Source organism: Abramis brama, assembly GCF_963993115.1.
Source record: "Abramis brama genome assembly, chromosome: 1".
NCBI lineage: Eukaryota > Metazoa > Chordata > Actinopteri > Cypriniformes > Leuciscidae > Abramis > Abramis brama.
In genome coordinates, this window is record NC_139963.1 from 2764635 (window position 1) to 2777916 (window position 13282).

Below are 13282 nucleotides of genomic sequence, written 5' to 3' on the forward strand. Positions count from 1 at the left end.
CATTCTTCCCCACATGAATGATGAGTCGATTTACAGTCTTATGTTTCATCAGAATGTTCTGAAGTTCCCTGTTTATATCATAAGTTGTTGCTTGTGGAAGGCAGCATGTAGTTGTATCTCTGCCGCTAATGTTTCTGATTATGGAGTCCCCCACTATCAGAGTCCTGGGCTCGGCTGCGCACTGAGCATCATGAATCCTTGTCAGAGCTGTATCTGGGGTAGAGGATGCTACTGCGGCAATATGTGATGCTCGTGACAATCTGATGTCTCGAGTGCCTTTGGGTCTCCCTCCCTGTTTGTGCCATCGATTAGTAAGTCGATCGGCTTGTTTCTCTACCTGTCGAGGAGCACTAGTTTCATGCGACTCACCGGTATGCTGAGGGTGTCCATGACGAAGCTCTGTTGTGTGCTCCGTCTGGTTTGGTGGTCCCGTAAGTAACTTTGTTTCAAGAACTGCAATCCTTTGTAAAAGTCTGTGGCAGTTGGTGCAGCAAGTAGATTCCAGAAGAGGCATTTTCTCTTATCCTTGAGGCAGTTGTGTTTTCCTTTCCCGGAATGTAAGCTGGTCGGGTAAAAGAATTCTCAGTTTTTGTAGTAATCCAAACTTTGTCGTCTGAGCACTGTGCTGATTTGCTGAAGTTAAAATTAGGTGATAAAAGGAAATAAAATAAAGGAAATAAAATATAAAAAAAATCGATAGAGCAAAGCGCGGAGCAGTAAGCAAGAGCGTCCGAACAGTAGCTGAGCAGGAAGTGCTATCTGAATATGAAAATGGTTCAGCAGTGCGGGAGTTTTACCAGTTAAGAAAATAAGTTTTGTACAATATACAATGCACTCAGGTTTTTGTGGTGCACATACATCGTGAATAAACGTTGGATTTCAGAATTGTTACTAGCATCATCCATAACATCGTCTAAACTCACAAAATTATTCTTGTCGGGGGGAAACAAACGATCATCATTTAGAGTCTGGGGGATACCTTAAATAAATTTAATATCATACAGTTTCAACAATTAGTCATATAAAGATTGCCAGCAATTATAAATGTATACAATGTTTTCAACATTTTTAAAAATTACACTTTTAGCCCTGAGTTAGAAGGACCACTTAATACACATGAAAAAGGGTGTTACCACCCGTCAATGTCCAAAAACGTTGTCAGTAGCCATATGGTAATGTAGTTAGGTCAGGTAGCAAAACACGCTTATTGTACACAACTTGGAATTTTTTCACAACTGACTTGTTGTGTAATGTGAACTGCTTTTTGTTCCTCACTATACTGTCGGCGTGTACAAGAATATAATTGCTGTCGCCCCGCCCCCTCACATACTGATCAACAAGCCCTATTAACGAGTCTAGCCTAATGGCCTCAGAGTTTACTGCATTCAGTGTGATACCTTTGGCCTTCATACAGACCTTACCCTTGGCAGTACGATACCCATAACTCTTAGGACCACTTGAAGCAAACTCCACAATATGGTCTCCGCCCCCAACTTCATCAGTAAGGTCGCCAAGGTATGGGCCTAGTGGGGATTCGTATCCACCGTCTTTAGATATGTACACAACGCTATCGGTATCGCAATAAATCAGTCTGTCCCCCAACCTCTCCATAAGATCATAAAGTTCCAACCGTGCATGGGCTGTCGTAAAAGCACCGAGAAAAACATTAATGTCACGAGTCTGAGCTCCTTTCCCATCTGCGTAAGACCACTGAATGATCGCAACGGTGTCTGACACAAATGAGAAATGTTTGACGTCATACTCAATGCCAAAAATGTGTCGGGCAAACTGTTCAGGGTCTGTAAGTATTTCAGTTGTCAGGAGCTGTTCGCACATAGAGAACCGGCCCCACAATGAATTAAGAACGAGCTTCATAATGGATCTGCGTGCGGCATTAAACTCGATCTTGTCCAGATTCAGCTTAATCCCTTCTTTCTCAAAGTAATCTCTAACATAAGATTCTTTGTCGGCGTCAGTCACAACATCTTTTGGAAAACCTGAACTTTCCTGTTTGAACTGTAAAAATATTTTAACATAATCACAAAACAATGTTTCAGATCGTTGGGGAAAATGCCAGACCTCATCGATTTTTGTCACTACATAACCCATCTCAATTGCTTTTAACAGCTCGATGCTAACCCAACAACCGTGAATAGCCCTTTCCTCATCTGTGTGTACACACGGATGTGTCTGGTTTTGTTGTTCAGCACAGGACCTACAAAGTGGAAACATTAACTTGCCCCCAGTCCTATAAAGCAATACAGGATGAAGCAGCTTCCGCGGCGGAAGGACGGTAGCCTTGATGAGGCCATAATAATCTTCAAGGTTTTGAAAATCCTTGTATATTATTTCAGGATGACCAATTGGGTAGCATTTTCACGCCTGGCAGTAGGGATAGATACATAGATAAATACTAAACCTGTTAAGCTGCAACACCACTTTTGAAAAATCCCCAGAAATAGCATACCCAAACTGAAACAGATACAGTTCATGAACCCTTTGTACTAAAAGCACAAGTATGATCTCATTTGAAAGCTGACACCTGGCAGTTTATTATAAATGTAGAATTAATTATTGTCATAATGAAAAATATTGTTATAAATAGCTTCAAATTTTTGTAAATTTATTAGAAATGTATTTTTATTAAACTAAAATAGATAATATTGAATAATAATAAAATTGAAGTTGGCACTGTATCTAGAAATGCACTACAGCTAAAGCCACGTCTAAACATTTTATATTTAAAATCTGAAGATGGTACGTCTAAAACTCTGTATTTAGTTAAATGTTTTTCAAGATCATGTCATATGACTTTATTTTGATTATACTCTAAAATGCTATTGATGTTTAGTCATCATCTAAGCATCCATTCAGTCTTTTGTCTCTATTGTTTTGTGGTGCAAATGAGCACCATTCAGTCTCAGTCTCCCCCAGCACACATTCACACCTCTCCAGCCTGGTTATGTCTCTAAATATGCATTTCTTTTGTCTGCATTATAGTTACTAACGACTGGCTATTTCACATGTTTTCACATTGCTATTCATGTTTTCACATTGTTATTCATAGGGTTTCAAACCCTAATTTCTTTTATCAAAGTTCTCACTTTTACATTTAAAACTGTATCAAATGCCCTTATTGAATAAAGAAACATTTCAGTAAGCATTCCCATTTAGAAAGAATCATAAAAGAATAACAGTTAGGTGGCAGGTGCACCCAGGGCTAGCTAACATGTTAGCTTAGCACACCATCAATACACGACAATATATGAGATTAAAACCATGTTTGTGCTCCAAACTTACTTTATAACGCAAGTCGAGTGTTTTAAATAATCTTCTGTGATCTAATTTGGCTTCAGATAAAAAAATTAGACAGAAAATATATTAGCTTATAGTATTCTGCACGATAATAAAGTCTATATAGATTAGCATTACATTATAAATATAATCTATTATGAAAATACCTGACATGGCTCGAAGAACAAAGGCAAATCAAATATCATTGCAATCATGTTTATTGTCTTCAAAACATCTTTATCTGCATGTTACAGCGCAATCTCTGTTAGCTTTGTGTGTGTTCGAGGTCGCCTGGAATGTCACATGATCATGGCTCTTCTTCATGTTCCATATATGGACTAATACTGTGCATATAGCGCCCTCAGGCTATTGGTATGAATTGAAAACACAGTAAATCAGAGTACCAAACGCTCATAAAGATTACATCAACGCATTTGGGTATAAATTCAATAAATATTATTCCTGTCTATAGGAATATGATGTAAATCTATGAGAATCTATCAATATTTCTCCAAATCTGCACATTTTTTGAGCTAAAGCCCTGAGGGACATTTTTTTATGAATCACTGTCATGACGACAGCACAGAGTTTTTTTATGAATGGGAGAGGATGACGCGCATAATTCATATTAAAGGTATCGACTCATTTTTTCATTTCATAACTCCTGACACAAATTAAGACATAACTGTCACTATGAGTTTCTCAGAATACAATAGTGGTCAAATACTGAAACTTGAGTCTTATATCTTTTTAATGATGTATAGTTTGTCAAGGTATAACATTAAATCTGATTTGAACTAAATAAATAAAAAAACACTTCAGTGCGCGGGCACACTGGCAACGGTTAACAGGTTAATATGCTCACCCTCCGCGACTTTGTGGTAGAGTTTTAACGCATTAGTTCGACCCCCGAATAAAGCTTTACATGGTTTCAATCTTTTAGGGTGATTGTAAGTAGCCATGAAGTCCATCATATATATACACACACACACACACACACACACACACACATATACATTATATATATACAGTGCAATGCATAAGTGTATACACCCATGCTAAAGTTGACTAAAAAGAGGAATAAAAAATCATATTTTGGAAATTGAACTTAATGCCTTAATTTAAAAAATTAGGAAAAATCCAACCTTTTAGGACACCAATTTTCTTTGTGAATGAATAATGTATTGTAAATAAATAAATGTTCTTCCTTAAAATACATGGTGCATAAGTGTGTACACCCCTATGTTAAATTCCCATAGAGGCAGGCAGATTTTATTTTAAGTATTTTTTTATTATTAATTTTTAGGATACTATGCATGCTGATAAAGTTCCCTTGGCCTTTGGAATTAAAATAGCCCCACATCATCACATAGCATTCATGGTGAATGCATTACATTACATACGATACATTATTCATTCACAAAGAAAATTGGTGTCCTAAAAGGTTGGATTTTTCCTAATTTTTTAAATTAAGGCATTAAGTTCAATTTCCAAAATATGATTTTTTATTCCTCTTTTTAGTCAACTTTAGCATGGGTGTATACACTTATGCATTGCACTGTATATATATATATATATATATATATATATATATATATATATAACAGATCAGAGTCACAAATGTATTCCAAAACATAGATTTTACAAAAAAATCTATAAATAATATTTTTTTTATATAAGACATGTACAACTTCACATAAAATATCAATGAAATATACAAATCAGAATCAACAATATATTCCCAATTCCACAACTTGGATTTCACACGAAACTAAATAGATATTTTTAATAATGAATTATTATATTAATTATTATAAATAATTATTATTCATACTAAACCAACGTTGATCATTCAATATCACGTTTCTAAAACGCATGCTAACACACACGCTGCTTTAATTAACTGTGAAGTCTGAGTCTCTTCCACCTTTATGAAACATATTTACACATGTATTTCTCCTCATAGACAGTAGTGAGACTCTTCTGTGGATCACCTGATGGTTTCTGCTCCTCTCATGATCATTTCACACTACGATATAACACAACTGTCAGAGTTTGGGGTTTGATCTTTATCAGGGATGTTTGGTGATCGATCTTTATCAGGGATGTTTGGTGATCGATGTTTATCAGGGATGTTTGGTGATCGATCTTAATATACACTGTAAAGTGGAACAGAAGAGAAAACAATCAGAGTTCAGTGGAACAAAGTGCAAATTATTATATTTCAATTAGTTTTTTTTTTTTTTTGTAAAAAGTTAAATTGAATTCCTGTAATCAGATTAATTACTGACAATACATGATCTTGCATAGATATTTGTGTTTTAAATATAATATATGTAAAGCATGAATCATATGTGTGTGTGTGTGTGTGTGTGTGTGTGTGTGTGTGTGTGTGTGTCGGTGTGACTCCTATTGAGTCTCTGTAAAGGAGAAACTAATGAGTGTACGGCGTATGGAATAAACCACAGGGAGCAAATACAAATGTTATTTTGAGTTCAAACACAAACCTTTAGTTAAAGCCGTTTGTCCTCTAGTTTAAACATGTTTGTAGGCTCTTAGTAAATAACTGAGAGTAAAGTAAGTGTAAAGTAGTGTGAAGTGTTGCTTGTCACAGTAAAAACACACTAGAGACAGAGACATTCCTCATGTGAGCTGGACGCTGTGAGCTGAAGCTGGAACTGCACTGATTTTAGCAGGAGTGCAGCGTTTTCCTACAGTCTGACCAAGTCTGTTTTCACACTGAAATGATTCACTTCTACTGTTAATAAAGCAGGTGTTGATGTTGTAGTGGATTTTTTCCTTTTCTTTGAGTTTCTAACTAACTTGCTTCCCTAAACTGACCAGTTTAAGCAGAAATTAACAGACAGACTTTCAGCAAACGTCCTCTAAATGCTTTAATAACGGCCGGGAGAGTCTTCGAGCAGTTCTCAGAGAAACTCTCCCAAGAAGAATCAAGGCCGGAGGATCTCAGACAAATTCCATTGAGGCTCCCAGCGTAAAACACAGATACAACAGTTTTTATAGAATCGAGGTATGGCATAAATGTCAGGCTGCATTACATAATTCCCCCATTATTTGATTGGTTCTTCATATGCAAACCCCTCTGTTACTAGGTAAAGCAAACTTTGTTTTAATGATGACTTCATTTGTTAATCACAAGATTCTAACAGACTGTCTAGTTTCATTTCCCAAACTATGTTATTTTTACACACATATGCACACACTCAAAGACACAAGTTTTCCATTGGTTTCGTACAGTACATCCTGTTCAGATGTTAGATGTTAAATAAGGTTAGATGTTAGAAACATGGTTAGTTTAATATACAGTTTAAAATTTCTACGACAATGTATAAAGCTGTGACAGTGAGCTTTTGTTCTCTTTCCTCCTTTGTGTTAAACATTTCAATAACTTCACATTTTGTTCTCACACAAACCCTGTGTTGCAATAAAGCTTAATGATAATTTCCTTTCACGAATGTTTGAAAGGTTTGTTCACATATCAGAGGTAAAAGAAGATCTCTTTAATATCTCAGTGATGTTTCCTCACCTCAGGACACAGTTTGAGTCTCGTAGCTCGTCTCTGAGTCGCTGCTGTGAGTCTCCTATCTTATTGTCACTCAGATCAAGCTCTTTTAAAAACTGCAGTGCTTTTGAGTTAGTCAAAGACTGAGTTAGAGAAGAAACATCTGTAATGCCACAGTCCCGTAGACTAGAAAGACACAAACAGAGGAAGAGAGATTATCTTACAAACAAATCATGAATGTGAAGAATTTTACACAAATATAATGTGAACTCAGACTCACTGTGAGATATTGAGTATAAAGTGTTTTAGTTTAAAAAACCCAGAAAGTGCACTGCTATAAACAATGAAACATAAGCCCTGCTGTCTTCAAATAAATAAACTTCAGTCACACTGTAATTGCTGTACAGTATAATGATACTAACTGTAGTTTCTCCAGCTTGAGTTGTGGGTTCATCAGTAGATCACTGAGGTTTTTCACTCCAGAGTCTCCTAGTTTATTCCAGCTCAGGTTCAGCTCTCTCAGGTGTGATGGGTTTGATTTCAGTGCTGAAGTCACATCAGAACAACCTTCATCTGTCATATAACAGCAGCTTAAACTACATTAGCAGAGAGAGAGAAGAAAATAAGACAGAAGAAAAGAAAACTCTTTATTCTGTAAAGTCACATCATCTTCATAAGCAAATAAAACAGAGAGAGGAAGAGAGATCTTCATCTTTTTCACCAGATCTCAAAATACTAAGTTTGCACAAATACAATGTTAAAGTGTTTTAGTTTAAACTGTTGAAGTGATTTGAAGCATTTTGATTCTTGTATGTGAATGTGACTGACCTCAATCTCTCCAGTTTACAGTGTGAATCCTTCAGTACGGAACATAAGCGCTTCACTCCAGAGTCTCCTAGTGTATTCTCGCTCAGGTTCAGCTCTCTCAGGTGTGACGGGTTTGATTTCAGAGCTGAAGTCAGGATGAGACTCTGTTTCTCTGTAATACTACATATATTCAGTCTGAAGACAGAAAGAGAAAATGACTCAGATCAATACTCAGAAAACACATTGTTGATGTATTTATGTTTACACATTCATTTCATTTCATTTTTAAAGGGTCATGAAACCCCAAAACACATTTTTTGATGACGTGACGCGTGACCTTTCTAACGTGATGACGTAATACGTGGCACATCTCAGAGATGGTACAAGACGGGCATTTGTGGTTAAAAAGTATATGTATGTATATATACATACCCCCCTTTTTTGAATATGTTGGGAAGTTGACCTTCCCAGACAATCCTGAGTAAACTTAGTGTCCCACGTTTTTTGCTGCAAATGACTGGGCAGTAGTTCTTGGACCGTCACTCACAGCTATTAGTTAATGTGTTTTTTTCCTTCTTTGTTACTATGTTGTTTGTCGTTTATTTTTGTTGATCCTTGGTGTTTATGTTTTTGTGTGTTTTTGTTTCTTTGTATGTGAAGGGGAACTTTGTTTGTTCTTATTTCATGTTCAAAATTTAATAAAGAGATTGATAAAAAAAAAAAAAAAGTATTGTAGCATCTGGGCTATGAATCATTCTTTCATTTGTTATGAATTAACAAATTCTGACTCTGTATTTCTGGACACACTCTTTCATTCCGGACTAGATCTTGATAACATGTGCTTTCTCTCAGGAGAGCTTTTAGACCGGTGAGACAACCATTGTAACTCACAGCTTTGGTGCCGCTAGGTCTGCACTTGTGACACCTTTAGGGGATCCTTGAGACACTCCAGGACTTAAAACTAACATTCCTTCTCCTGGCTTTGCAAGCTTCAAAAGAATTCCAATGCACCTATCTCTCTCCCTCAGCCATAGAGATAACGGAACTTTCTACGTGACATTCCAGACACACACACATACACACACACACACACAGAGACAAACAGCGCATTCCAGACACACACACAGCGCATTCCAGACACACACACACACATACACACACACACACACACACACACACACACAGAGACACACAGAGCATTCCATACACACACACATGGACTTTCCATGGACTTACTCATATAAAGACATTTCCAAATGTTTATGATATATTTCTGTGTTGCATTTTATATGACCATGTCATATTGTGGTATCTATGATTTTATTGTGTGTTAATCAAACTCTAAATGCTTATAATATGCATATCTTATATAACTTTGTAATCCCACCTCCTTTTCTTGTTGTTCTTGGTATCTCTGTAACTGTCTCGGTTTGACTGAACCACTCATACATAGGAGATTACAGTAAATTGTATTATTCTGTGTGTACCATCTTTCTGGGTAGAAGTGACAAATTCTAAACGCCGTCATAAACTATGTAGATGAACCAATCCGACAGGACAAAGGAAATTTTCCCGCTCTGAAATCTCTGAAGGTGGTTGGTCCACGTACGCGAAGTAGGCGTAATCTAAGACCCTCCATAAGAGACTGACACAGAAAGTTTCTACCAGAGCACTTCATCTATGAGAGGTTTCCTGTACACGACTCCTTAGGGAGTTTACTACGTTTTTCTTTTCTTTTCTTTAATCTTTGTCTTTATTTTCGTCTTCGGACCTTTTCCTACGTTCAGTGAAGTGAACGTAGCCAGCAACTTAACTTTGAGTAGACTTTTAAACTTCCCGCGAACTCCGTTTTGCTCCAGAAGTACGAGAAGAACGCACAGCTCTAAAGGAACACTTCCGCAGTCACACCGAGACTCTAATGCAAGTATTGAGCTTTTAATGCGTTTAAGATTGTCTGCCCCTGCCTAAGGTGATTTGATTTCTTGTTGTCTCTCTCAAAGGTTACCTTGTCTGTGATTTTGCCATTCTGTGATCATTCTGTGATCTCTCCCTATTCCTCTCTCTCTCTCTCTCTCTCTCTCTCTCTCTCTCTCTCTCATTCGTTATTTGTTTGTATTGTACTGTTTGTATTGCTATATACGCATATTTACTCTGTGTGAATCGTAGTTATGTATTCCTTAGTTTGTTTTTATTAAACCCAATAATCTTCTTGAATTGAATCTGCTTTATTGCTCACCAAATCGAAGTCCCTGAAAACGTACAATCTAAGCTACGAAGCTTTTATTATTTACTACGTTGAGTAGTTTAATTTTATAAACACAGGAAAATTAATGTTCATGGCCAGAAAATGAATCTTTCTTGGAGTTTGTAAGAAGGGTACTTTTATTGATATTAAATAAGGAAGTCTTACATAAAGGTTACCCGGACAATTGGTCAAATATTCCCTCTTTGGGTAATTTAATCTGTGTAGACGATAAGCAAATCATATTCATAAACTCATGAATATTCCCTTCATTTGAGTTAATTATTCCACAGAAGTGATTGTCGCTACAGTATATACTGTATATATATAAACCAAAATACAGCGAATAGTCTTCTTGGCGCGCCTACTTTTGAAAGTCAACATTTAGATTATGTGAACTAAGTTAAATGCATTGTAAAGGCCTAGGTTACTCTGAAATAAATCACAACGTGTTTCATGATAAAAACGTGACTTTAGTTTACAGTACGGAAAATACAGTAGGTTATAGTAAATTATTTCACGGACCCCCTGGCACTTGAGAACTGAAAGCCTCATAAATAAAGCCCTGTCGAGGCTCTTCCCTGGTGCGGGTCGTGTCGAGCCATTAGTCTGGGTGTTTGATGAGAAAAAGATGAAATGTAGTAGTTGCAATAAACGCGTTCAGAATCCGTACAACTGCAGCAGCGGAGGACTTTTATTCTGCTGAGCGGAGCTGAGGAACAACTGATGACGGGACAGTTTGATCTTCGGCTGACAAATCAGAGGAAAGGAGCGTTTCATTCCCGCCTACGTGCAGAAATCAAATATTCAAGCTGTTTATAAATGTTTCTACCTGAGAACGAAATGTGAAAAATCAAGCTGAATACTTGTTTTTAGTTTTTTTGAAAAAATAAAAAGACGAAAAAGGAAGTGTTTTCTCGTTTTTCTACTTTCAATATTAAATAAAAAAAACGAATGAACACACGACACGGTCCGTGTATCATCTGATCATTTCATTTCCTGTTTGGAATGGAATAACGAGAAATGAAAAGACGGATCGTTTATTCGGTGTTTCGTTTAGTTTAATAAACATAAAATGAGATTTCGGCTCGATTTCAAATTTTTCGTTTGTGGTTTACAAATCGGTTTATGGCTTTGATATTTCGTTTGCACATGTGGGCGGCGCTGAAACGCCCCTTTCATCTGATTGGTCAAACCGCTTCGTCTTCAGTACAGCCAGAATAAGAGTCCGTACGGCACACTCACATCCCACTTTAACCCCCTGTGAGCAATAGGGGAAACCCAGAAAGTGCACTGCTATAAACAATGAAACATAAGCCCTGCTGTCTTCAAATAAATAAACTTCAGTCACACTGTAATTGCTGTACAGTATAATGATACTAACTGTAGTTTCTCCAGCTTGAATTGTGGGTTCTTCAGTAGATCACTGAGGTTTTTCACTCCAGAGTCTCCTAGTGTATTCCAGCTCAGGTCCAGCGCTCTCAGGTGTGACGGGTTTGATTTCAGAGCTGAAGTCAGGATGAGACTCTGTTTCTCTGTAATACTGCATCTATTCAGACTGAAGACAGAAAGAGAAAATTACTCAGATCTATGATGATCAACTAACGTGTTCATCTTCATCCAGCAGACTTTTGCTGACAAATAAACAGGGATATCAAGGTAAAGGTAACATGGAGAAAGACTACACATTGTTCATTTAAATATACTACCAACACTGTAACAATACAAAGGTTGAAATTGTTGATGTATTCATGTTTACACATTCATTTCATTTCATTTTTAAAGGGTCATGAAACCCCAGAACACATTTTTTGATGACGTGACACGTGACCTTTCCAACGTGATGATGTAATACGTTGCACATCTCAGAGATGGTACAAGACGGGCATTTGTGGTTAAAAAGTATATGTATGTATATATACCCCCTTTTTTTGAATATGTTGGGAAGTTGACCTTCCCAGACAATCCTGAGTAAACTTAGTGTCCCACGTTTTTTGCTGCAAATGACTGGGCAGTAGTTCTTGGGCCGTCACTCACAGCTATTAGTTAATGTGGTTTTTTTTCCTTCATTGTTACTATGTTGTTTGTCGTTTATTTTTGTTGATTCTTGGTGTTTATGTTTTTGTTTTGTTTTTTTCTTTGCATGTGAAGGGGAACTTTGTTAGTTCTTATTTCATGTTCAAAATTAAATAAAGAGATTGATGAAAAAAAGAAAGAAAAAAAGTATATACTGAATATATATAAACCAAAATACAGCGAATAGTCTTCTTGGCGCACCTACTTTTGAAAGTCAACATTTAGATTATGTGAACTAAGTTAAATGCATTGTAAAGGCCTAGGTCACTCTGGAATAAATCACAACGTGTTTCATCAGAAAAACGTGACTTTAGTTTACAGTCCGGAAAATACAGTAGGTTATAGTAAATTATTTCACGGACCCCCTGGCACTTGAGAACTGAAAGCCTCATAAGAAAGCCCTGTCGAGGCTCTTCCCCGGTGCGGGTCGGGTCGAGCCATTAGTCTGGGTGTTTGATGAGAAAAAGATGAAATGTAGTAGTTGCAATAAACGCGTTCAGAATCCGTACAACTGCAGCAGCAGAGGACTTTTATTCTGCTGAGCGGAGCTGAGGAAGAACTGATGACGGGACAGTTTGATCTTCGGCTGACAAATCAGAGGAAAGGAGCGTTTCATTCCCGACTATACGTGTAGAAATCAGATATTCAAGCTGTTTATAAATGTTTCTACCTGAGAACGAAAAGTGAAAAATCAAGCTGAATACTTGTTTTTAGTTTGTTTGAAAAAATAAAAAGACGAAAAAGGAAGTGTTTTCTCGTTTTTCTACTTTCAATATTACATCAAAAAAACGAATGAACACACAACACGAATCAGGGTATCTTCCGTCCATTTCATTTCCTATTTGAAATGAAATAAGCAGAAATGAGAAACGGCGCCTTTATTTTTTATTTTTTTGGAAAAAACGAAAAAACGAGATTTCGGTTGATTTTTCGTTTTTTAGTTCACAGGCAAAAAACGAATAAATTACTTCAAAATTCGTTTTGCACATGTGGACGGTCATGAGGCGCCCCTGTCAGCCGATTGGTCAAGAAAATCTGAGCATGTGACGTCATCGGTAGTTCCCCAGGTTTATTCAACAAAATAATAGTCCTATGGCTCTGTGTACCGCATATTAAACTGTTCAGGGCAGGTCCTGGGCTTACTTATGTGCAACTTAATGCGTTTCAGAGAAATATTTATATATCAGAAATATTAAATATTAATCTGCACCGAGGCGGTTTTATTAGCCTAAATCTGTCTGGTGCTGCGCTAGGCAGCGCAGCGGGTTAAGCAATGTTCAGTCAAGTGCATACGCAGCAGTCATAACTCTTCTTTTAGAAAATACACTCAGTTTTGGACA

At 37.0% G+C, this 13282-nt stretch overlaps 2 protein-coding genes across 3 annotated transcripts in view; one reads left to right on the forward strand and one right to left on the reverse strand.

Moving 5' to 3' along the window:
* Nucleotides 1–13282, reverse strand: part of LOC311090940 (uncharacterized protein) — an 846260-nt gene that overhangs the window by 113296 nt on the left and 719682 nt on the right. The window contains exons 41-43 of the mRNA XM_084126585.1: nucleotides 11251–11424; nucleotides 7646–7819; nucleotides 7240–7413 (exon numbers count right to left, since the gene is read on the reverse strand). Coding sequence (XP_083982711.1) covers nucleotides 7240–7413; nucleotides 7646–7819; nucleotides 11251–11424 — 522 coding nt within the window. The remainder of the gene's footprint in view (nucleotides 1–7239; nucleotides 7414–7645; nucleotides 7820–11250; nucleotides 11425–13282) is intronic.
* Nucleotides 1–13282, forward strand: part of LOC311091333 (uncharacterized protein) — a 140790-nt gene that overhangs the window by 45060 nt on the left and 82448 nt on the right. The window lies entirely within an intron of this gene.